The following is a 23,539-nucleotide window of genomic DNA, read 5'->3' as shown; positions in this document are numbered from 1 at the left end:
ACTTGCATCTGTAGGGTTCTGACATTTTAATTTATTTTCTGTTTGACCTCATCTTTGATCTCATCAGGATGGATATGTCCACACAAATAATACATGCCCTTACACAGCACATGTATCTTTAATAGGAATTATGTAAGAATTAAATTACCCTAACAACAAGGATGCTGGAATGACAAAATATTGAGACCAAAAGTGGTTATCAGTCAGTGGGAGATTATAAGTATCTTGATTTGGTATTTAAATGACTGCAGGTAAAAAAGCAGAGGTGTACTGTTCATACATGCTGTATGTGAGAGTGGATCATTTATAGAATTTATTAAAACACTAACAGAATTAAACAGGTAGACAGGCAGTCATTCATACACCCCTCTATCCATAATCACATGCTGTGTATGCTACCGTTGTGTATAGTGTATTATTTTACTTATTTTGTATTTGTTTGTATTTTATTTTGATTTTTTGATTTTTCTTCTGCTATCTGTGCCTGAGCTGAGGTAACGCACAAATTTCCCTGCCGTGGGATCAATAAAGTCTTATCTTATCTTATCTTATCTTATCTTATCTTTTCTGTCCTTGGGTGGAGTAAGTAAACCACCTTGTATGTTGCCTCTGGGCTTCATCCTTCAGGACAGCAGCTGTCTGATGAGCTGAAGGTCATGATTAATCCAATAAAAGCTACACAGGGTCCTGTAAACATCACAGCCTGATACCAATTTTTAAAAAGTGTCTGACATAATAGAACTAACAAGTCAGACATCCACTTTCACAGCTACAAACTGCTACCCTCAACTGTGATTTAATTTCCTTCACAAGGACTCATAATGCCAGTTGGCTTGATGCTACATGGTTGCCAGCAAAACCTGGCATTAATAGAGCGAATATAAGGCTGAACATGTGCACATTGCAGTGAGGTTTAAAAATAGGCTGAACAAAAAGAATGCTATTCTTTCAGCACCAACAGGACTGATTAACACTGTCGAATGCTATATAGAAGTGTTACACCGTTTCTTTAAACAACGTTTATTCTACATTGGAAAAAAAAAGAAATAAAGTTTACCTAAAAACTCTGAGTAACAAAGAAAGAAATTTTACTCACTACTGGGGACTGTTTTTAATAGAAATATTCATGTATTAGTGCCTGTTTTCTTTCTTAATCTTCTGCTTCTGAGGGATTTCATCATGAGTGCGACCCCTCCCACAGTTCAAAGACATGCAGTTAGTGGGGATAGGTTGCGACAGACTGGCGACCTGTCCAGGGTGTACCCGGCCTCTTGCCCTGAGACAGCTGGGATAGCCCCCACTCCCACCTCCCACCCCCGCAACCCTGAACAGGATAAGCGAATGAATGGATGGATGGATGTTAAAAAAATCTTTCCATTTAATTTAACCATCGGTAAAAGTCACCGTCTAATTCTTTAAACATTACTGGGATTCCCATTAAAGTTGCTTAGTAGTGAAATCTTACCTGTGATGAAAGTGCCCCCTCTAGTGGGCTTTAAAAAAAACACACCGTGCCTTTTCCTTCTGTTCTTCTCTGTCCTTAGCACGGTAGTTTTTTTCCTCTCATAATGCTTCCAACTTTGTGAAAAAAAATAAAATCTACTGAATCAAATGTGTTAGTGCGTTGCTCTGCCAAAGGAGCAGTCTGGTTTTTCATTGTGGTTTTTTTTTTTGCTCCACCAGCAGAGGGCAGCACATGAACATGCCAAGAAGACACATCTATCCATAAAGTTGTCTCTGAAGAAGAGCGGCCCGAGGTGGCTCGTTGGGTTGGGTGTAATTGACAGAGTAGAAGAGTAACGCTAACTTGGCCGCAGTAGTTAGTGAGGTGCTTAATATTGACTTGGACTTTGAAGGAATACGCTTTGAGCACAAAATTTGCTCAAGTCAGCCACGAGTAGGGCTGTTCATTTTCGCTGCCTCTGGATATTTGATAACTGACAACAACTGGTTAGTTAGCATTAGCTAACTAGCTAGGAAGCTCCCGAAAAGTAACGTCAAGGTTTGATTCAGTCATGTCTTCGGCCGGAGACTTCGGAAACCCTTTAAGAAAATTTAAACTGGTCTTTCTTGGTGAACAGAGCGGTAAGTCTGTTGGTAATTTTCAGTGTTGTGGGATGTAGGATTTACATTTTTGCTCTGTTGGACATTTAGCTAACACCAGAGTTTGGTGGGTGATTAACGTCAACCAGCTAGCTAACGTTAGCCACGTATCGTTAACACTTGGCAGTGATGGTATTACGACACAGTAACTTGTTACGAACAGTTTCTTCGCCTTGGCCCGACTAAAAAGGTGATTCATTTCCTTCAAAATGAATCATGTCTGTAAAAATGGACTCTTACTTCAGTTGTGTGACGGGTTGTGATAACACATCATTAACGGAGGCATCGGAAATTACCAAGTGTCATTTAACAGGATGTTAAATTATGAAGCACCAGCATTATTTTTTGGTATCTCTTCGTTATTGAAGGATAGGTGAACTTCAGGCATACCCTGCTGTGTTTAGAAGATGTTCATAATACTAGAGTGATCATAAATTCATAATTTCGACCCTGGAGCAACTTCCAAATTGGCCGATCTTGCCATGCAACATTCCTGCGATCTCCCTACTAATTTACACTCCTTCAGTGTCCACACAGAGGGTTCGTGTTGGCTGTTTTTCATGTCTTAGGTAAAGCTGTGTGGCTGTTCGTTGTGTCGTCCGCGGTGTCCACAGATTTTAGGGTTTAAAGTAGAATTTGGGTTATTGGTCCAGCGTTGTCTCTTTCTTTGGAATCTACTTGCAACATATTTGAACTAGCTGTTTCATGTTGCTTTATTAAAACAGTATGAAGTTGGAATTCTCGGTAAAGAGAAACTTGGATCAAACGTGAACTCAGATAGCCACCAAAGGACAATAGGGAAGACAAAAAAGGGGCTATTGTCAAGATGAGATTTTGCACTATTTATTCATTCTTTTCCAGCAAGAAAGAAACAAAGAAGTCATGGCTTCTCCTGCTGTGATGTGAGAAGAATAGCAAACCCAATCACTCATAAAAAAAGGAAGCTAAATGCATAATAAACATCTAAACTGACGAAATTACTTACAAGAAATGTCAGAACCATTACATTGGACAAATATTTATTATAAAAAATACCCAAGAACATTAAAAAATGCAAATGTAGAAAGAGGCCCTGCACACCTTTTTCCCAAAATATAAAACTTGTCTTTCAGTCGCACTGTGCCATAGACTGCATATAAAATAATACAGATCTCTTTGGAAAAGATGTGAGTTCAGAAGCTGCTGTAATAAATGAAACTAGGAAAGAATTAAGGAAGCCAAAACTTGATGACATTATTGACAAAACTGTAATAAATGTTTTTGCTGTAATATGACCTGTAAGTCCCACCAAGATGGGACAGACACACTGCGTTTATCGGACAGTGTGTGATAAGCTGTGGCTCCTTTAAGCCTTGTAAACAGCAGTGTTGTCTGTAGCCCTGTCACCATCCCTTGATGGACATTGTAACTGATAATGTAACTCGAGCTCAGCAAAAACAGTCTGAGAACTGGCAGCACTGTGCGAGTACTCAGAGCTACTGTGTGACTGTCCCTGATGTGTTAAAGGTGTTCATAAATGGTTTTTCTATGAGATTAGAAAAAAATTGAAGCATTTTACAGCTGCAAAGTTTGTAAAGCGTAGTTTTGTGTGTTAAACAACATTACAGAGTTTTATATTACATATGGACACAAACCCTCCATTGTGGATCAAATCAGCACCCTGGATACACGGGTGGGGGGAGTTCAGACATAAATGGCAAACTTTGCTTACAGCCCTTTTTCTCTCTGTGCCTTGCTCAACCCTCTGACTCCTGAATTACTTTGAACAGCTGTGCACTACACGCTTAGTGGACAAGAGGGCAGTGGGAGTTGTGTGACATGAAGCTGCTTGGTTTACTCTGTTATTAGTGGTCATCATCTGTGGAAAAGGGCCACAGCAGCTGCTTTGGGTTGAATAACTTTAAACACATTTCATTTCTGCAAGCTTTCAGAGATCTGCGTAGCTTTTATTTAGCCCCGAAATAATTATTTTGATTACAGCTGAAATTATTAGTGAACCAGTTAAAAGCGGCTGGCTAGCTTTATGTTATTGTAAATTAGATGTGTTTAGGTTTTAGACAGTTGTTCAGATAAAATAATCTGTTTGAAGACTTTGGGTGCTCAGAAAGTGTAAAAAGCATTTTCAGTTTTTAAATTTTGTTCTAATTGGGGGAAAATGTAGAATAGATTCAGTTATAAATGCAGTTCTTTTTTCCGGGGGAAAAGGTGTACCTAATTCTTCTCCAAAATCAAAGTGATCGTGTGGTCATTGCACTCTTTAAGAGTTTCTTGTTTGTGTTTGTGCAGTGGGAAAGACTTCATTGATCACCAGGTTCATGTACGACAGCTTCGACAACACCTACCAAGTGAGACTTAACACCTCCACTTTTAACTTTAATAATCATTGATGATGCCTAATATCAACAGCAATACTCATTGGAAATGACTGTGAATATTTGGTTGATTCTTTTTTTTTTCAGGCCACAATAGGAATTGATTTCCTGTCGAAAACTATGTATCTTGAAGACAGAACAGTAAGTTTATTTTTGGCACAACCAGTACCTCCGTTTTTGTTCTTCTTCTTCTTGTCCAGTTGCTTTTCTTTAGCCACTGAATTATGCTCTTTCTAACACACACAGAGACAGCATTTGTACGTTGCTACTGTGATCAGGAGTGTTGTATCCCCCTGGACAATCCTTCTTTTCTCTGTTCATACCTCCCTCAACACGAGTTTTCTTCCTCTCCTTCCTACCCTTTCATCTACTTTCTCATCACCGTTTTGAAATTAAACACCTTACTTGATCCAGTGAGGAGGGCTGATGACAAGTGAAGGGTGATTACTTCTTTCTTCCCTCCCAAAGGCCCAGGAAGCTAGCTCTCTCTGGTGCTTATTCACTGCCTGCATGAACTACGTGCTCACCTTTCTCTCTTTTTATCTTTTCCCATTAGTCCAACTTTATTTCCTTTTATTAATTTTTTTTGTCCCATAAACTTACCCCATTTGTCTATTTGTTTTTCTTGTTTCATTTTCATCTTGTTCTTTTTTTTTTTTTTTCTTGTTTTTTTTTTTTTTTTTTTTTTTCCATCCCCGTTCCCTTCCTGCCCCACAGATTAGGTTGCAGCTGTGGGACACAGCGGGGCAAGAGCGATTTCGTAGCCTCATCCCAAGTTACATCAGAGACTCTGCAGCTGCAGTCGTAGTTTACGACATTACAAGTATGTGGCTCACCTGTCCACTGGGAGTGCCCTAGGTTATTCACATCGTTGATGCTGAGGAATGCATTGATTCCATTTAAATACACTAGTATGACCGAAGCATATTTTTCTTTTTAATTTAAAAAAAAAAGTTGCACATTTTTCAGCTTGTAACTCTCTTTGCTTATTGCCTTGCTGTCACTAACCACTGTGTTTTCTCACCTGAGGCCTTTTATCTCCATCTGTCTTCCAGATGTCAACTCTTTCCAGCAAACCACAAAATGGATTGATGACGTGAGAACAGAAAGAGGAAGTGACGTCATCATTATGTTGGTGGGAAACAAGACAGACCTTGCAGATAAAAGGTAATCTGTGTTTCCCTCCTTCTGCCTTTGTTAAAGTAGGCACTCCATGAAGAGCATAGAAGTGAAGTTATTGATTGTTACTGGTGGCCTCACTGATTTTTTTTCTTTCATGCATTATACCTGAAAGTGTCCTGTTTTGGGTTTTTTTTTTGTTTGTTTTTAAGCCTTTTTTTGAATTTGTATTGTCTCTTGCTGTGAGTCTTTTAACCGTTTTATCTACCACAGGCAAGTATCTATTGAAGAGGGTGAGCGGAAAGCCAAAGAACTAAATGTAATGTTTATTGAGACTAGTGCGAAAGCGGGCTACAACGTAAAGCAGGTAAGAGTGTGTGTGTGAGCCGTGCTCTGACGCCCTGCTGTAGATGCTGCCTCCTGGGTTTCACCTCCAAAGGTCTCCCACTGAAAATAAAAGTCAGGCTAGGTTCCTGAAGTTGCCCCTTTTCAGACATGGATTGCATAAAATTTTTGATCTGGTATTTGGGCATGGAGCTTTTCTTTTACATTAATACTCATCAACGCTTCTTTCAAACATCCCCACTCTGACAGAACAAGCTACAGTAATCATGATTTTATTGTGTGCTATGCGCCAAATTTCACACTATAGTAAGTAGGATATAGTGTCCCAAATTATTCTGGGGGGTTATTACGCCACATTCTGTATATATGCAATTGCAACCATAAACACTTAGGTCAATTTTATAATAATTATAATGGATTGCATTTATATAGCGCTTTTTCTAGGCACACTATTCATTCACTCTCACATTCACACACTGGTGGAGGCAAGCTACAGTTGTAGCCACAGCTGTCCTGGGGCAGACTGACAGAAGTGAGGCTGCCATGTCGTGCCATCGGCCCCTCTGGCCAACACCAGTAGGCGGTAGGGTAAAGTGCCTTGCCCAAGGACGCAACGACCAGGACAGAGAGCAGGGGATCGAACAGGCGACCGTCTGGTTACAGATTAGCTTCCCAACCCCCTGAGCCATGGTTGCCCCAAGCTTATAAGTGACCACTAAGTGAACCACTAAATCTACACTGTAGGTTGTGATTTTTATGGACCAGTGTAGATGCTGGACTTTGTCCCGTGTGGAATAAAAAAGCCTGTTTAACATATGTATCAAAGGAGTGGCTTTGTGGCTTCTGCAGTATTTCTGGCAGTGAGACCATGGACAAAAGCTGAAAGCTGATGTCTCATGCCAAAACTTTATTTTTTCCTCCCCTCACATTATTATAGTTTAGGGGATTATCCACAACAATCATGTCTTTTAGTGAGCTGAGCAACTCAAAGGTGGAGAAGTGATGTGCGTTTGTAACCTCTGCGTTTAGATGCCATCTAATTAACAGAATTGAGTGCATGTCTGAAAAGGGCTTCTTAGTCTAAATTGCTCTTGTTTGTGCGTATTTCTTTAAATAAAACAAGTATTCATCACTTTCTTGCTAAAGGTGATGAGAGTGTGTGGGTGTCAGTCTCGTGTATGGCTTTTCCCTGTTACCTGCAAGCTCCTCTAAAAGCTTATTTACAAACCTTTTACTCGTCTTGGCCTAGCAATGCCTTGGATCTCCAAAACCCTGTTTTTTTTCAGTCAAACACAGAAAATATAACATTTATGGTTGAGATGTTGGAAGTTTCACTTCTCTTCCTGTTTTTCCAGGAAGTTTACTGGGAAACCTTTGGTGCTGGGCAGTGGTGGCAGCCGCAGTAGGAAGGGCACGGCTTGTTAATGCTCTTCAACATAATCACAGTGTCTGTGTTTCTTTTCCCCTGTCTCTGTGTTGATGTTTGTGGGGGTATGTGCGTGTCCTGGTGGGTGTTTGTGTGTTGTTCGCGGTGGCTCATCACAGACAGATAACCACAGAGGAGGGAGAACAGAGAGCGAAAGAGATGAATGTTCTGTTTATTGAAACAAGTGCAAAGACAGGCTACAATGTCAAACAGGTAGAGCGTGTGCACCTACATGTGTATGTGTTCTCATAGTCCTCTCTTCTGATTGGCTTCTATTTCACACGCATGTGTGCAAAAGGTGTGCTTTAAACATCAGTTTCCACTGGTCACTAGTGAAGAGAACTGGTTGTTTTTCAAGCTCTCTCCCCCCTGTAATGATTTGTATTGGCCAACCTTTTATCACAAAGTCTTAGAGATGGGGACCAGAGTTTGCAAATCAACAACCTGCACAGCACTGATCACCACAGCAATAGTGTTACTGCTGCTGTGAACTCTGCATGTCATAAGTCTGCTTCCACAACGCTCTTTGGTGGGGGCAGGGGATGCTGAGCATCATCATACATTTCTCTTGAATTTTATGAATGGATCCATTCATCGCTTAAAATCCTCCAAGCTTTGTCAATGGAAGATGTCACTAAAGCTCAGCTCCATCCTCTTTTCAAATCACCGATGCAGCACAGAAATTGGTTTACAGTGTCAGAGACACAAGCTGCTAAACTGAGATCAAATTTGATAAATCTCTCTTGGGTGTCTTTCTCTGTGTGAGTTTCAAGTGGACCTTATGCTTGATCAGTTAATATTAGGATTATACACAACATGCTGTGCCAATTTCATTTTGTATTTTTTATCATGCCCTCGCTATATTCCTTGTCTGAAAGAATACATGTGGTTCTCTTTCCCTCTAGCTTTTCCGTCGTGTGGCAGCTGCCCTCCCTGGCATGGACACCACACAGGACAAGAGTAGAGAGGACAGTATCCTTTTGTGTACATGTCAGTGTCTGCATCTGACATGACAGAGCAGAGTCAGAGGTCTCTTTGCCCTCTTATGTCTGTCATATGGATAAGCACGGCCACAGGGAGAATCAAGTGCAGAATTGTGACATCTCACTATTGTTGCTTAACCCACATGTCGTTCTAGATTTGTTTTACCAGTGAGGACACCTATTGAGATTCAGCTGGATGCCTGTTTTAATGAGTATAATATCAAAGACACTCTGCACTGATGGTCTATTTTTGGAGGGTATGAAACAGACTTGAAAGGTTTTGAAGTTTGTCCTGATACAGATCAGAGCAGACAGTGAATTCACATTAGTCAGTCATGCTCCTAGAAACGTGCCTAAGTCTGAACTCAGACTGAGTTATAAAGATGTTGTTATGATTTCTACTGACTTCAGCTTTGATAAGTTTGCCATGTAACTATAGCATAAGCCATCATGTGTCCATAAGAATATTTAAGATTACTTTAATATTCTGTCTAGCAATAAGTGGTGAAATACTGACCTCAGTTAAATGGAGACCAGTATGAGTCGTCACATTGAGTTGAAGCATCTGATCTTGTAAAATATCTGAACGATGATAATTTATTCCTGCCATTAAAAGGTAAAAACTTCAGCTAACACCCACAGAAGTTCATGTAGAGCTGAAAGACTTTCCAACTTTGGCACGCCATATACACAGTACAGTGGGTGGATAGCACTCTTAACTCCCCAGCAGCCCAACAACTAGAAGCTTTTCTGGTGGAAGACCAGCTTTGCATTCTGTCTCATGCAGAGAGAGAATGCAGTATATGTTAACAGTATTAGTTTTAAATTGTCTTGCTTAATGACTCAGCAAATAGAAAAATATTTAGTTGGGGGAGGGTCTTTAAAAATTAACAAGTTCATTTTTGAAACTAAGAACTTTATTTTAAAACTTAAAAACCTCAACCCTTTTGGTGCCTGGTTTTGCCAGAGATCTCTTTCTGTTAAGCTATTTCTTCCTTCCCACCATCAACAAGTGCTCCATTATAGGAGAGTCCCTTTGTAATTTATTGTGAATGTGTCATAAACCAATACATGTGAATTGGGCAATACCACTGCTGTAGTGTGAAAATGGCCTCTACCTGTACAGCACATGTGGTCACTGACTACTTTAATGATCATGAAAATAATGTAAAACGTTCTGGCATTTACAATCACGGTCATCTCAGGCTAATTGAACACCAATGGGACATTTTGGACCATTGTGCCAAAAAAGTGTGACTGTCTTTCCTTGAGCAGAAATCTAGAGCTATTAATTTATTTATTTGTTTAATCAATGCCAATGCATTTCAGAGTTCCTTTTCAATATTGTTTCTTAACTCCTAAACCTTTCAGTGATTGACATTAAGCTGGAGAAACCACCAGAGCAACCTACCAGTGAAGGAGGCTGTTCCTGCTAATGTTTCTATCTAATACATTCAGTTTTTCTGCGCCCATATCCTTCACTACACCCTCCACTGTCCCCCAGCCTGAAAGAGAACACTACATCCGTTATCCTCGCCATCATGGAAGTCTGGTAGCCCATCGGGCTGCTCTGAAAGTCACTTCAGTTGTACTTAAATTGAATATTTGCACTGTAACACACATGCATTGAAACATATTGAAACATTGCATATTTATGCTTGAACTAAGCCTTCTGTCATTTCAGCAGAGATGGTAGTACAAGAAAGATGAGAATAGTTTGTGGGCAAAGATGATTTTGAACCAAACTGAAAGACGATGTGTGTCAAAGTCATCAAATCAATGTATTTGTCTAAGAGTGAGAATCCTTAAAAAAAGAAAAAATAAGTAAATATTGCTTTAAGCTTAATAAGCACAATGTGAATGTGTTGTGTGCATTTTTCAGTTAACACAATAAGCGCTTTTGTATTTGATTGGCCGAAGTTAATTTAGGTGTTTTCTTCAAACTATTTTGTTTTTAACATTTTGGGATAAAATGAGGAAAAGGTTGTAGGATTGCTTCAAAGTAAATCATTATTTGGAGTGCTGGGTGTAGACATGTGTACTACACACCCATGAAGTGTGAGCTAGGAGCTTATTTTAAACTTGGGTTACAGTTCTCCCAACACGACCTGCACAGTCACGCAGTCTCTACCTACACACCATGGAAACCAGCACAAATGCATAACATGACTGCATCAAACACATTACCGTCCTTCCTCCTCTGCCCACACGTCTATTGAGATGGATTATTTTTACCTTGGCTTCCATTTTCTATTACTTTTTATTTGGATAGATTTTTTTCCCTAAAGACTAGCTGACATAGACTAAAACTTTCTTAGATAGTGTTTGTAGATTTTCTCATAAATCCGACAATAGACATTAGATGTGGAGCTATATGCCTTTTGGAGTTGAATTGTAGAGGGCTTCCTTGGCTTTGGATTTATCTAATTAGGTTTGGTATGCCGTTTTATCAACACTTCCTTGTTTTTATTTTTTGGCATTGATTTCTTGTTAGTGATGATTCTACATATGTATTTAATCCACAATGACTTGTAATATTTATTTCTATCAGATTCCTGTTTCTTTTGTATGGCTGTTAATATCTTCACTTTGGGTATGAGTCGCTAATAAAATATGCATCCAAACTGGACCACCTTTGACACTCAGCAGCGAGCAACTGCTGTTTCACGTGCTGCCTCGAAGTGGCACTTTGATCATACTGAAAATATTGTGCAATTTTTGTGTAAAACTACAGGCGAGAGTTCAGTTTGTATAGCGTTGTAGTCCTTAACGTTTCTGGAATGGATTCAAATGAAAGAATAAAAGTAAACTTGTCAACGCTGCTGGTATTGATCTGTGTTTCTGACATGTGTTTTGGATAAATCAGTTCAATATTTTTATTTTTTAAGTGCTGAGATGTTGGATCTGTTTCTGTATAATTTCTGGCAGCAATTACTACAAGATAATGAAAGTTACAGAAATGTAGATGTTTAGCTGTGTACTGAAAAAGTGATTATAGTCAGAGACATTCAGTGTTCAAATCACATTTAACTTTTTGATTTTATACATACAGGTTTGATGTCCAATAATATTACAGTTAATTTACATAAAATCTCAAAATGACTGTCGAGGTACAAAATAACCAAGGTGCTTCAAAAATTTACAAATAGACAAGATCACGGTATGCTGAAGCTACAGTAACTGGCCTGACTCATTACCTACTGTTTGTTCTGCAAGTCCACAGAAGAAATAATGCAGTGGTGGCCCCCAAACACGAGACATGCCAGCAATCTTTTTTTTCTTTTTTTTTTTAAACTTTATTTAACAAACAATGAGTATACACATTCCAGCAATCCGCTATGCAAAATGTCAAGTGACCCTATCTACCTGACCTAGTTGGGATCTAGCATTGAGTGATTATCAGATTGTTGCACAGCTATTCATTAATATCGTGGTCATCTGCATATGATTCTAGGCTATATTACAAAGCAGACAATAACTACTACGCGGAGACATTAAATAATGACACACTATAAAAGCTTTCGAAAGAGGTCAGTAATAATTACTTCACTGCGAAGTAGCAACTCCCGTCAACGTTTATTACTTCTAAATTTCTTCTTATTTATTTGAAGACGAGCAGTCTTCTCTGGACTGCAGTCTGTTTCTTGTTCTTTCATTCATGTTGCCATTCATTCATTCATTGTTTCTTTCATTCTTTCATTCATTTTAAATTAATGTCCGCGAGTGTTTGCAATTCTCGCGAGAGTCTCCCAGCAGCCGTTTCCGTGGAAACCAATTCACGCACCCGCACTCTGTGTTTTAGCTGGATATTTCTTTGATGTTTAAATGTGGTTTTAAATACTTAGTTTCACAATGAGTAATGATTACTACGAGACTTTGGAAATAAATAGAAACGCAACAGATGCAGACATCAAAAAGGCGTAAGTCATTTAATACATATGAAACTCACATGCTTAATAATGAGGCTTGTTCTGTTATTCCTCAGTTATTTCTTTCTCTTTCTTAGATATCGACGCCTTGCACTGAAGTTTCATCCGAAAAGAAACAGAGAGCCTGGAAGCTCCCAGAAATTTACCCAGTTGGGTGAAGCCTATGATGTTTTAAGCGACCGTAAGTGGAAGAATATCGAGACTGAAGTGTGTTTTATTTTGGAAACCGCACGGATAAAAACAATAAGGGGACACTCGATGATCACAGTCTAAGGAAAAGTCAGTTAATCGTACTGAATCCATTTCAGCTGCTTTGGTGCAAATGAAAGTGGTCGTTCCTTATCCCTCGTGATTCAGTTCATTCTAGCTTTGCTTTTTGTGACTTTACTTTTCAATTCTGGTGGAATGACATGGTACCTGCAGCCTATTCACGTTGCAAAGATAGTCAGTGCACAGCTGCTCCAGGACTGCAAATCAGGAAGAGCCGATGTAAGAAGGTGTATCTGTCAGCAGTGTCAAGAGTGTGGAGCTGCTAAGAGCTGGGCAGTTAGGGGCATCACCACAGCATCAGTACCCATGTCTGTTCCTTTGTATAAAAAGGGACAGGAGGAACATTTCCAGTGCTCTCGAAAATTACCTCAAGAAGGCAACAGATGTGTCTGTTTCTTGGCAAACTCTTTTATCACCTACCTAACAGCACGAGGAGGTCTGTGGAACCCTCCAAATCTGTCATGCGGAAGGATCAGGCAGACAGCCTAACATTCACCAGTGTCTCAAGACCCTTTCATGTGTGTCACATGTCCTCACTGCTTGTGTGTGTCTCTCCTGTGTGAAGAGAACTGAGCTCGACTACCTGTGCAACCTGCATGGGCTGCATGTATGTCTCACTGACAAACAGCAAAAACAGTCAGGTTTTTGGGTGGGGTTGTCTCGTTGATGCCTCTCCAGCGTTACTTTCATTTGAACCAAAGTAAGCGAAACGGATTCAGACGGGTTCATGTTTCCCAACTGAACAGACTGATATCTCTGAAGTTTAACTGATATACTGTGATGATCTATTATTATTCTTTTTTTAAGCAGCACAAATCAATTGAATTATCAAAGGAAGGTGTACAACATTCCCGCGATAAGTGATTTTGCATTCGGTTGCAACCAGCAACCTTCCTGTTCTATGTAAATAAAACCAGAATATAGCCACCTGGGAGCCGGTTGAGTCAGTTATTTGACATTCTCTCAGAGAGTGATTGCAGTCAGTCTAAGTCAGACTGAGATTGTTTGCTGAAAAGTTGCCTCCTCTCAGGTGACCTCTGCAACTGCCATCCAATCAAAATTGACCATTTGTGTTCGAGACCCTCACGTTCTGGGCAACTGTTTCGTCAGTTGCAGAATGTGAAAAAATTCAATTCTATGAGCAGGCAGTCACTGATTCTTAAAAAAATATTTTGTAGCTGCAAGGAGGTTGCTGTCCTGTTTTTACTTATGAGCCATAAGCTCGCTCTTAATTAGCATGTAACTTTGTCAAGCTAAGTGTGTCCAGTCCTGGGTGGTTTGTCAGTGGAGCTGATTTTACATTCAATTCAATTCAATTGAATTTATACAGGGCCAAATCACAACAACAGTCGCCTCAAGGCGCTTTATATTGTAAGGTAGACCTACAATAATACATACAGAGAAAAACCCAACAATAACATGACCCCCTATGAGCAAGCATTTTGGCGACAGTGGGAAGGAAAAACTCCCTTTTAAAAGGAAGAAACCTCCGGCAGAACCAGGCTCAGGGAGGGGCGGGGCCATCTGCTGCGACCAGTTGGGGTGAGAGAAGGAAGACAGGATAAAAGACAATGAGATACATAAAATCATCTCAATATAAGATGAGTCCTACTGTTCATAGTACTCCCTGAGTATTTGTATTTCTTTATAAAATATTGATATTTGGTGACTCTCTATCGATACAATATCACCACGCAAAGTATCGTAATGTATTGTATCTACCCTCCCACTCACGGTTTCAAACAATGCAATAGATGAACGCACAGCTACAACTCAGTTTAAAATTGGTTATATTATAAGCAATACTAACATTTTTGTAAAAGGAGAAGTGGAAATAACTGCAGATTTGTATTTAAAGCTTTTTGTTTAAAAAAAACATTTAGCAGGAAACTGTTATAAGGATCAGAAATAGAAAGCTTTTTTTAAATACCAGTTAATATTAAAATAGTAATACAGGCTTATATACAGTGAAGTGTATTTTGGTCTGAGGAAAGGCTGTATTTATTGTATGCAGAATGTACCATATGTGTGTGAATCAAAGCCAATTTTCTGTGTGAAAGCTCGAAAAAAGGCAACTTACGACAAGTTTGGAGAGGATGGCCTGAGAGGTGGTATTCCACTTGAGTTTGCCAGCAATGGAACTTGGTCATCAAAATACGTCTACCATGGGAATCCTGACCAGACATTCAAACAGTTTTTTGGGGGTGACAACCCATTTGCAGGTGAGAAAAAAACATAATCAAAGCCCGACAGTGAATGTGCGTTTTCGATTTTAATCCTTTAATCCCCCTTCTTTTTTTTCTTTTTTTTTACTAGACTTCTACACAAATGATGTGCCGCTTCAGTTCGGTGGCCTGCAGCCACAAGTGGCGAAAACGCAAGATTCCCCAATAGAGAGAGACCTTCATTTGTGCCTGGACGATCTCTTCCATGGATGCACAAAAAAGATCAAGATATCTCGCAGAGTAAGACATGTTTATATTTTCTCCCTCCCGTGGCTTTTGTTGGATTCACTCATCTATAAGACTGCAAGCTCCTCATGGGGTTTAGAGCTAACTAAACAACAGCATTAAAAAATAAAATAAAAAACGCCATCACAAAGACATACTACAGCACTGATTTTGCCTCATATATTGTGCGATGCTTTATTTATTTTACAGGTCATGAATGACGATGGATGCACATCCAGTATCAAAGACAAGATTCTGAGTATAGATGTCAAGCCTGGATGGAACGAAGGCACAAGAATTACTTTCCCCAAAGAGGGAGATCAGGTAATTAACCAGCCTACACATCATTTTAAAATGGGGGGTTTGAAAGTGAGCTCATGAGTTGGTATAGTGTATTATTTTTATCCTTTTATACATAAATATTTCCTACAGCCTGAGTTGGGTTCGTGGCTCCGATGCCATTTCCGAGCTATATGGCTGCTATAACCCAGAAATGTATTTTTTGCTGTAATCAATCCTAGGCTTCAGTGTGCAGTTAGCTTTAAAGGGAAATTTAGCAGGTTGCCATTGTTATTGTGGTATATACATTACTGCAGTGCAGCAATTAGTGAAAAGATAGTAGAGGTAAGCATTAAAAAGGCTGAATGCGACAAAGGAGAGGGGAATTTTTAACAAATTATAATTTATTGTACTCCTTTTTCTGCTATTGCAAGTATAACTGATGACTAACTACTTGTGAAGGTTCTCCTAAAATTGGCACTTTGCATAGACTGCACACAAGTACGTTGTTCCTGCAGATCTTTTATAGGTTCACTGAAATGGAACACGCTTACTACCAAAAGTAAGCATGTTCGGTTTTAACACCCAATTACAATAAGCAAAAGGCATTTTGCTTATTGTACTCTGGGCAATTTTAGCCAAAAGAAATTATGCGCTCAAAGCTATTCTTCTTATTACTCTGTTTTTTTATTATGATGATGTGTACTGACTGTACCACTGCCTTGTTTGTGTATATTCTTTCCTTTACCCAGGGAGGGAATGTATAAAGAACTGTCTGTAAAGACTGCTGCATGGTAATCTTTTTATTTTGTTTTGCTGTTTTACCTTCAGGGACCAAACAGCATTCCCGCAGATATTGTGTTTATTGTGCGACAGAAGACTCATCCTCTGTTTGTGAGACATAACAATGACCTCATCTACAAAGCAAAGATTACTCTGGAGATGGTGAGTCATGTCATGGATTGATTATTGGCCATGCAAAAAGGTTTCTTTGAAGCTGTAAGCTGATTCCCTTGTTCGCAGGCTTTAACTGGCTTCTCTGTGGACGTGCAGACACTAGATGGCAGGCTGCTCTCTGTTCTTATCAATGACATTGTCCAGTAAGTGCTTTCAGTCACTGTCTTGAAAAACAGTTTTTCCCAGTCTGGTTGTTTTTACATTTATGTAGTGCCAGAGTGCAAAAACAGTCGCGTCAAAGTGCTTCGTATTGTAAGGAAATACAACCCCCCCCCCCCCCCCCCCCCCCCCCCAAAAGAAAAAAAGCAGAGAAAACTCCAACAATTATATGATCACCTATGAGCAAATACTTGGCGACAGTGGGAATGAAAAACTCCCTTATAACAGGAAGAAATGTCCAGCATAACCATCTGCTATAACACTTAATGATTATTGTGTTTTTATTTTGTGCATTATCTGCATTAAGTTTCCGCTCTCTGATTTGTTTGTCATGTCATATCAGCCCTAGATACCAAAAAGTCTTGTCCGGAGAAGGAATGCCGCTGTCCAAGAATCCTTCCCAGAGAGGAAACCTCATAATTACTTTTGACCTTAAGTTCCCCGAGACGCTTTCTACTGAGAGGAAGTATCTGATCAAGCAAGCTCTGTCTTTTAAAGATTAATCACATTCCAAATACATGTGTAATCAGAATGATTGATTGGACTGTTCATGTGGCTACATGTCTGTCAGGAGAGAGCAATACTGATACATTTGCAAATCGTGTCTTTCTGTTTTTATTTGCACTTTGCACTCTGTCAGAATATTTCTGTAAACACGCTGGAAGATAACAAAAATGAAAGACAATGTGAGTGTGGTCGAACACGAGCCCATCGAGAGACAGTAGAGATTACAGATAAGCTTTGCAGCTGTGATTCGCTGCCATCATTGCTCGTTTCAGCTGCTCGTACGTCACAAACATGACCACGTTCCAGGACCCCAGGCGTAAGAAAGACGGGATAAACCTTAAGAAAATGGAAATGGAGGCAAAAACATTTTTGGTTTCGTTTCATTCACATTAAGAGTTGTCAAATGAATGTGGAATCACTGGGTTACCCTTTGTAAAAAGCACGCGGGCCTTCATTGGTCATCATGGCAGCAGCACAGTTGAGAACGCTGCTGTACTGGCCAAGAGCAGAGTTCATGTATCTTGTCTTGACCACATCAACAGGGGAGGCGATCACTGTTGTGCACAACCCCGCACCAAAGGCTGATGCAAAATGGCAGGGCAGATTATCTGTGGAGTGCACAGAACCCAGGGCTGAGTGCTATATCATACACATGCGTGATGTTGCTGTGAAGCCACTGTGTTTTACCTGTCAGCTGCGTGGACCTAAGGAGCATATCCTTGATGAAGTCATAGGTCACCAGTTCTGTGCAGTTAACAATAGCGTTACGTGCAATGTTTGGAGCTGTGCCTGTGTGACATCGAAAACAAAGATGCATCATAAGAAATGAAGCAGCAGCCTTTTAAAAACACGCATTTTGGAAGCTTGAGCTACCTTTCCACAGACCACAAATGCCTTCCTCCTTGGCAATTGTCTTGTAAGCATCCACTGTGCTACAGTAGCGCCTGGCACGGCCAAGACATCTGGCCTGTGCCTGGAAGCGAACTTTCACCACGTCTGTGGGCTGAGCAATGGCAACCGCCAAGGCACCTGTGGTAGATCCAGCCAGCAGCCCACTCCCAATGCCCACATCTAAACCAGGGAAGAGAGAGATGTCAGTTGAGACTGGTCAAAATTTCCCCTCAACCAAATAAACAACTGTCAGAATCCAATCACAGATGCTCACGGTCAGAGCCTTTAGTGTAGAACTGTTTAACAGAGTCGTAGAGACCAATTCGGACAGACGCAAAGCTCATCTGCCTCTGGAGTCCTGCCACCAGCCCACTGTAAAGACCCTCAGTACGCACCATGGTGGCGATGGTGCCGAACACCCCTCGATACTTCACCGTAGAGCCGCTCCCTGTAGCAGCAGAGCCTCTGGTCTCTCCTTGGATCTGTGCAATGAAAGTTCAGGCTACTAAGGTTACAAGAATTGGCTTTGTGTTTGTTACACAAGAATACTTTAATACCTGCAGTCGCACTTTGGCTGTGTCTAAGGGAAAGGTGAGCAGGTCAGCGATGCAGGCTGCAGTTCCTGCTCCCACAAACTTTACAGCTGCCGAAGGTGGCACATCTGCAGGCCTGAGTCCAACCATTTTCCACAGTGTTTTTCAAAAACACAAGCGTTGTATTTGTGAACGTGAACACGACAAGATGTTCCTGCAAAATCTGACAGAAACAAATTTCACAAACACACTGCATTCAGAGACAAATGTTTTTTATTTAAAACTGCATCTGTAAATTTGACACATGAGAGTTACATCCCATCAGGAAGACAAGTGTTGCTTATTTTATGGATCTGCTTTACACGCTTGATCCTGGCTTCTTTTACTCACTATGCTAGTAATGCCTCCAGCTGGTGTGTGCCATAAGCTCATTTAACACCTCTATTCAGCAAAAGCAGTCCTCCATATGTAGTGGTATGGTGGCGCTATCTTTCCATATCTGACTGACCCAGTTATGGGACTGCAGCAGCTGAACCAGGTGTTTGGATCACAGAGATTCATCATGAACTGTCATAAAAATATAAAATGTGAAGTGATTTTTTTTTTCACATTTATCCTAAAAGGTTTAAATGCTCATTTGTGCTATTGTTAGCTTAGATGATCTCAATAATAAGTGCAGTTTATTTTTCCTGATGATTATCCTGGGACAAATTATGGAAAAAAGAGGTGATGGATAACTGGTTACTATATAAACAGTATATTTATACTGTCGATTCCCAGTATATATATTTTATACATCAACCAGTTGTCCATCAATTATATAGTAACTTATCCATACCCCCATATCTGTACTATGTGTGAGATAATATGTCAGTGATCCAAGTGTTCTTCAGAGTGATGGCCTGTGCAAAGAAACTGCACAGATATCGTACCTGGTAAGATCTTTTTCAGAGACCTATGGAAATGATACAGCACTCTAAGAATTATGGAGTTGGAAATGTAATTCATAAATGAAAAAAAAAACATATTTTAGGTTTAAACTGGTGGTTCTGTGCCAAAAGAAATGCTGGGAGGTGTTTTATGACAGCCTGTTTCATGATTTGTTTGTTGTAACAATTCATTTTTATTTGTATCGCCCAGTAGCACATATCATGTTCAAAGGGCCTCACAGGCATAGAAATATTTTAAGAAACAAGGTCACTTCCATGTTAAACAAATAAGCAACCCATCAGAAATACATACATGCAAAAAAATCCATGAGTGAAAAGAATTATATAGTAACATATGAACTCTGGGACGTAACAGAAGCAGAAGGCCAACATGATACTGATGAAGAAGACATGCATATGGTCCGTATTACCATGTGTAGGTACATCTCTGTAAATGTGGCTGAACTCCGGAGGCACATTTCAGGAGTATTATTATTAAGTGGAAGCACTAATAAATGCTCGATTTTAAAAAAGGAGGTATATTTTTAAGAGATCAGCAGCATTTGCTTACCTAAAATTCTGAGGCTTTTCCAGAAGATTTTAGGAAATCCGCATTCCCAATTTCTCCCTGTGAGGAGTGTTGTATATCTAACAGGTTAGGAGTGGGAGTCGGGATGTGAAGTGACATTCAGAATAAAGTTACAAAGCAACACTGGCATTCAATAGCATACAAAAGGATGGGCGAAATTACAATTTTTCACTAATTAAAGTACTTTATTTCACAAAATACACATGACTCATCGACCAGCAACAAATCATACATACTTTTCACATCTAGTGGCAAATACATTAAACTACAACTACAAAAGGTAAACAGTGTAAACAATCCAGAAAGACATATTGTGGTCATTTTAAGGTATGTAATGTTGGACATAAACTGTCTTCTGCTTTCATGGAAAGCCTAAAGGAAGTAAAAACTAACTTTACAGCCTAACATTATTCACATGATTATTTCATTTAAACATAGAAGTTTACACCAGAAGGAGCTTCTTGTAATGGAATTTCTGACCATTAAAATGCGTGAAGCCTCTGTAAGGTCTACCCTTTAAATTATTTTAAATATTGCAACAATGCCCCTGAAGTCTTCCTGCTCAAACTCTTTCTAATGTCAACTCTTGTGTTTTCATGCTCCTGTATTTTCAGGTCTCCAACCAAGAGTCGTCAGTAGTCACCCCTGCACTGTGGTGTGCGTTAGGCTGTTGTGTTTTGCGGTCCTGAGTTGAAAAAAACAAGTCTGACTAGTTGCGGTCAGAACGGAGACTCCCAGTACTGCTGTGTCCTGCTCATGCCTTTTTTAATTTGCTCATAGGTGACAAACATCACAATGTTCCAGGAGCCGAGTCGCAGGAAAGAAGGCATGAACCTAAAGAAGAGGAAAAAAAGACAAGTGAAGAATTATTCAAAAGGACTTTTGTAGCATCTCTGCTTGCCTCGTGGTCATGTTAGAGTGTGTTTACCCTTTATAGAAAGCCGTGGATCCTTCGTTTCTTAGCATTGTGAAGGCACAGTTGAGAGCGCTGCTGTACTGGCCGTGTCCTGAGTTCATGAAACGTGTTTTAACTACATCCACAGGAGAAGCCACAACTGTGGTGCAGAAGCCTGCGCTGAAGGCGGCCGTGAAGTGGCACGGCAGGTTGTCTGTGGGAGGACAGAAGTTTAGTCACAACTTTCACGTTAATTAGACAGACGTTTGAGGGATGTTTGTCTGTATCTTTCATTCATGGCCTCACCTGTCATTAGGTTGTACTTCAGGATGAGTTCTTTGATCATGTCGTAGGTCACCAGCTCTGCGCAGTTTACGATGGCGTTACGAGTGATGTTTGGCATGCATCCTGGAACACAAAAGAGGATCGTAACTGTCAGAACAGCCGAGGGCATTTTCATATAAAGATGAATGACTTGAATGTAAAGCAGGTACCTCTCCACAGGCCACGTACACCCTCATCTCGGGCAATCGTCTTGTAGGCATCTATTGTGCCGTTGTATCTCCTCTCGCCGTCAGCCAGTCGGACCTGGGCTTGAAAACGCACCTTTACCACATCTGTTGGCTGTGCAAAAGCCACAGCCATTGCCCCGGTGGTGCAGCCCGCCATGAGCCGAGTAACGATCCCTGCACCTGTGTGCCATACGTATGTTGGTCACGAAGAAACAGTGCAATAGAAGCAGACTTGTTGCTCGCTCACTGATACTCACTCTCGGTGCCTCGGGTGTAGAATTGCTTCATGGAGTCGTAAAGGCCGATACGGACAGAAGCGAAGCTCATCTGTCTCTGCAGGCCTGCCACCAGTCCATTGTACAGACTCCTGGCCCCCTCTGTGCGCACCATGGTGGTGATGGTGCCAAACACGCCCCGATACTTCAGTGCACCAACTCCTTCGGCTATCTGAGACTCTCCCTGAAGCTGCACGACATGATGCAAATAAAAGAGGATTTAATATGACATCTATCATAAGGTTAAAGGCATCGGGTTAACACTGTTTGTCTAACCTGCAGTCTGACTTTGGCGGTATCCAGTGGAAAGGTGACAAGGTCGGCAATGCAGGCTGCCGTGCCTGCTCCGAAGAACTTAACTGCCACAGAGGGCATCACATCTTTGGGTTTCATGCCAACCATTGCTGCGCCTCAGCTGAGGACATGAATGGAAAGATATGCTCTTACGATCCAAAGACCTTTGGTTGTGTAACACAAAGCACCAAAGAACATCGCTGCCTGGACAACCAAATATGGGATATAAGCGTGTAAAGTAAAAATAGACTACATGCATAACTGCTGATATTTTCTTATATTACACGACTTTTGTTCGATCTGTTTAAAATGACTAACTGTGACAAACCTGGGTGTATTTAGTGCGCTGGATGTGCTGGAAATATTTTCATGCTGTTCATGCTGAAAGTCATACAAACCTGTGAGTAAGGATTATGACAAGTTTCAGGTTTTCTCAAGAAACAAGCTAGTCTTTCAAGGTGCTTCTGTTGTGGAAATGCCTCGGGCCATAAACTCTCCTCGAAATGAGCCAGTGAGCATACCACCACTTGCTGCAAAAACAACCATATAGCACAACTCAGCAAATCATCATTCACTCAGTTTTAGCTGAAAGCGACCCACAGCTTGAAGCAAATATAACTGATATTTTCAATTAACTGCCAATAAAAATTTACAGAGTTAAAAAAAATCACAGCTATGTTGATATGCAAGGTTGTTGTTTGTTTTTTTACCTTAATAGTTTTCCAAGTAAATTATAATCCAATTAACAGGAAAAATGTATACAGTCCTCTTTGATAGTTAATCCTATACGTTTTCTCGTCTCCTGTGTGCCTACTGTTCCAGTATGGAAGAAGCCTCCCCAAATTTATAGGAAGCTTTTCCACGTAACTACATGCGCTGTAGCCAAACACGTTGTACACCTGTCATGAGAATATCATGTTTATCAGTCTGTGAGCCTGAGCCAGATATCTGAGCTCTTGTTGATCTCTTCCTGATGCCGTCATCATGGCAGCCTGGCATGAAATCTCTGAGTACACGTAAACATTCAGGTCTATCTGGAGTCCGTTTACACAGTAAAGAAGTTACTGCTGAAAGTTTCATGGATTTTTTTAAAAACATTGTTTCAGGTTTGGAATCCAGAGTTTGATATTTGTGTGAAATTTCAGCTTTTCTTCCCCAGATACCAGCTCACATTACTCTGCTGACATCACAGGGTATTTTTCTATTGGTTGGTTACATGCAGCCAATCAGACTGGAAGGCTTGTCTGGATTCATGAGATGTTTGCCTGGGATTTTTGTCTGGCTGGGTAATATTTCCACCGCATTATTTCTTACTGTTTGTGCCCAGGGAACAGAATTAGCTCTAGAAGTTTAGAAGCTTTAGGAATCCCCCACCTCTCCATCCCAGCAAGCCAATCCATACCATGGGTCAGTGTGGTTGGGTGCAGAGAGAATCTGAATGCAATCATTTGGGTTGATTTGTAACAGGGACACAAGCTGCTTCCAACAAGAGGAGCAGCTGCCAAATGGAAAGTGTCAGGGGGAGGAGGTGCACTCTTTGTAGGTGGGTGTTGGCTCTCTGTGAGTGCATGCCTCCTTACATATGAGTTTCCATTGCATTCTGGGTCACAGGTCGCCAAGTTTTAATCAAGTCAGAAAGCACAGCCTCATATTCCAAATATCAAAGGATTCACCTGCTGCAACATGTGTCAGGAAGTTGTTCTGTTCCCAAGACGACACTAC

The 23,539-nt window shown here is 40.5% G+C and overlaps 4 protein-coding genes across 5 annotated transcripts; 2 read left to right on the top strand and 2 right to left on the bottom strand.

Moving 5' to 3' along the window:
* The first annotated feature begins 1,736 nt into the window (after window positions 1-1,736).
* rab6a (RAB6A, member RAS oncogene family) lies at window positions 1,737-11,169 on the top strand. 2 transcript variants are annotated; one of them, XM_085420270.1, is made up of 8 exons: window positions 1,737-2,085; window positions 4,390-4,448; window positions 4,563-4,616; window positions 5,193-5,298; window positions 5,531-5,642; window positions 7,485-7,578; window positions 8,271-8,337; window positions 9,720-11,169. In XM_085420270.1, exons 1-8 carry the CDS (start codon window positions 2,016-2,018, stop codon window positions 9,782-9,784), a joined length of 627 nt encoding a protein of 208 aa, XP_085276396.1. In that variant the 5' UTR covers window positions 1,737-2,015; the 3' UTR covers window positions 9,785-11,169. The 2 variants fall into 2 exon arrangements, with proteins under 2 accessions (XP_085276396.1, XP_085276395.1); XM_085420269.1 differs by lacking the exon at window positions 7,485-7,578 and adding an exon at window positions 5,868-5,961.
* Window positions 11,170-12,118: 949 nt separating this feature from the next.
* dnajb13 (DnaJ heat shock protein family (Hsp40) member B13) lies at window positions 12,119-16,991 on the top strand. The gene is made up of 8 exons (XM_085420267.1): window positions 12,119-12,268; window positions 12,355-12,458; window positions 14,608-14,769; window positions 14,864-15,012; window positions 15,208-15,321; window positions 16,108-16,221; window positions 16,300-16,376; window positions 16,736-16,991. Exons 1-8 carry the CDS (start codon window positions 12,201-12,203, stop codon window positions 16,893-16,895), a joined length of 948 nt encoding a protein of 315 aa, XP_085276393.1. The 5' UTR covers window positions 12,119-12,200; the 3' UTR covers window positions 16,896-16,991.
* A 111-nt stretch (window positions 16,992-17,102) lies between these two features.
* Window positions 17,103-19,072, bottom strand: LOC146660415 (dicarboxylate carrier UCP2-like). Its single transcript, XM_085420268.1, has 6 exons — window positions 18,348-19,072; window positions 18,065-18,272; window positions 17,773-17,970; window positions 17,587-17,688; window positions 17,327-17,507; window positions 17,103-17,235 (listed from the first exon to the last, which is right to left on the bottom strand). Exons 1-6 carry the CDS (start codon window positions 18,471-18,473, stop codon window positions 17,121-17,123), a joined length of 930 nt encoding a protein of 309 aa, XP_085276394.1. The 5' UTR covers window positions 18,474-19,072; the 3' UTR covers window positions 17,103-17,120.
* A 933-nt stretch (window positions 19,073-20,005) lies between these two features.
* Window positions 20,006-22,745, bottom strand: LOC146660414 (dicarboxylate carrier UCP2-like). The gene is made up of 8 exons (XM_085420266.1): window positions 22,528-22,745; window positions 22,216-22,347; window positions 21,800-21,938; window positions 21,506-21,713; window positions 21,231-21,428; window positions 21,043-21,144; window positions 20,770-20,950; window positions 20,006-20,675 (listed from the first exon to the last, which is right to left on the bottom strand). The coding sequence occupies exons 3-8, from the start codon at window positions 21,923-21,925 to the stop codon at window positions 20,561-20,563; spliced, it is 930 nt and encodes a 309-aa protein (XP_085276392.1). The 5' UTR covers window positions 21,926-21,938; window positions 22,216-22,347; window positions 22,528-22,745; the 3' UTR covers window positions 20,006-20,560.
* Window positions 22,746-23,539: the final 794 nt, after the last annotated feature.

The sequence above is a fragment of the Rhamphochromis longiceps genome, linkage group LG10 (genome assembly GCF_057381845.1).
Source record: "Rhamphochromis longiceps isolate RC_006_pf linkage group LG10, R_longiceps_female_GT1.1, whole genome shotgun sequence".
Lineage (NCBI taxonomy): Eukaryota > Metazoa > Chordata > Actinopteri > Cichliformes > Cichlidae > Rhamphochromis > Rhamphochromis longiceps.
The sequence above is the reverse complement of the archived record's forward strand: the minus strand, read 5'-3'. Positions and strand labels throughout refer to the sequence as shown.

Excerpts from the sequence above, each read along its gene's own strand:
- rab6a (XM_085420270.1), top strand. The coding sequence starts at position 2,016 with ATGTCTTCGGCCGGAGACTTCGGAAACCCTTTAAGAAAATTTAAACTG. Across the intron at positions 4,449-4,562 it reads GCTTCGACAACACCTACCAA|GCCACAATAGGAATTGATTT; the intron begins GTGAGACTTAAC and ends TTTTTTTTTCAG. Across the intron at positions 7,579-8,270 it reads CAGGCTACAATGTCAAACAG|CTTTTCCGTCGTGTGGCAGC; the intron begins GTAGAGCGTGTG and ends CTTTCCCTCTAG.
- dnajb13 (XM_085420267.1), top strand. The coding sequence starts at position 12,201 with ATGAGTAATGATTACTACGAGACTTTGGAAATAAATAGAAACGCAACA. Across the intron at positions 12,459-14,607 it reads CTATGATGTTTTAAGCGACC|CTCGAAAAAAGGCAACTTAC; the intron begins GTAAGTGGAAGA and ends TCTGTGTGAAAG. Across the intron at positions 15,013-15,207 it reads AGATCAAGATATCTCGCAGA|GTCATGAATGACGATGGATG; the intron begins GTAAGACATGTT and ends TTTATTTTACAG.
- LOC146660415 (XM_085420268.1), bottom strand. The coding sequence starts at position 18,473 with ATGGTTGGACTCAGGCCTGCAGATGTGCCACCTTCGGCAGCTGTAAAG. Across the intron at positions 18,273-18,347 it reads CAGCCAAAGTGCGACTGCAG|ATCCAAGGAGAGACCAGAGG; the intron begins GTATTAAAGTAT and ends TTCATTGCACAG. Across the intron at positions 17,971-18,064 it reads CTACACTAAAGGCTCTGACC|ATGTGGGCATTGGGAGTGGG; the intron begins GTGAGCATCTGT and ends TCCCTGGTTTAG.
- LOC146660414 (XM_085420266.1), bottom strand. The coding sequence starts at position 21,925 with ATGGTTGGCATGAAACCCAAAGATGTGATGCCCTCTGTGGCAGTTAAG. Across the intron at positions 21,429-21,505 it reads CTACACCCGAGGCACCGAGA|GTGCAGGGATCGTTACTCGG; the intron begins GTGAGTATCAGT and ends TATGGCACACAG. Across the intron at positions 20,951-21,042 it reads GAAGTACAACCTAATGACAG|ACAACCTGCCGTGCCACTTC; the intron begins GTGAGGCCATGA and ends GTCCTCCCACAG.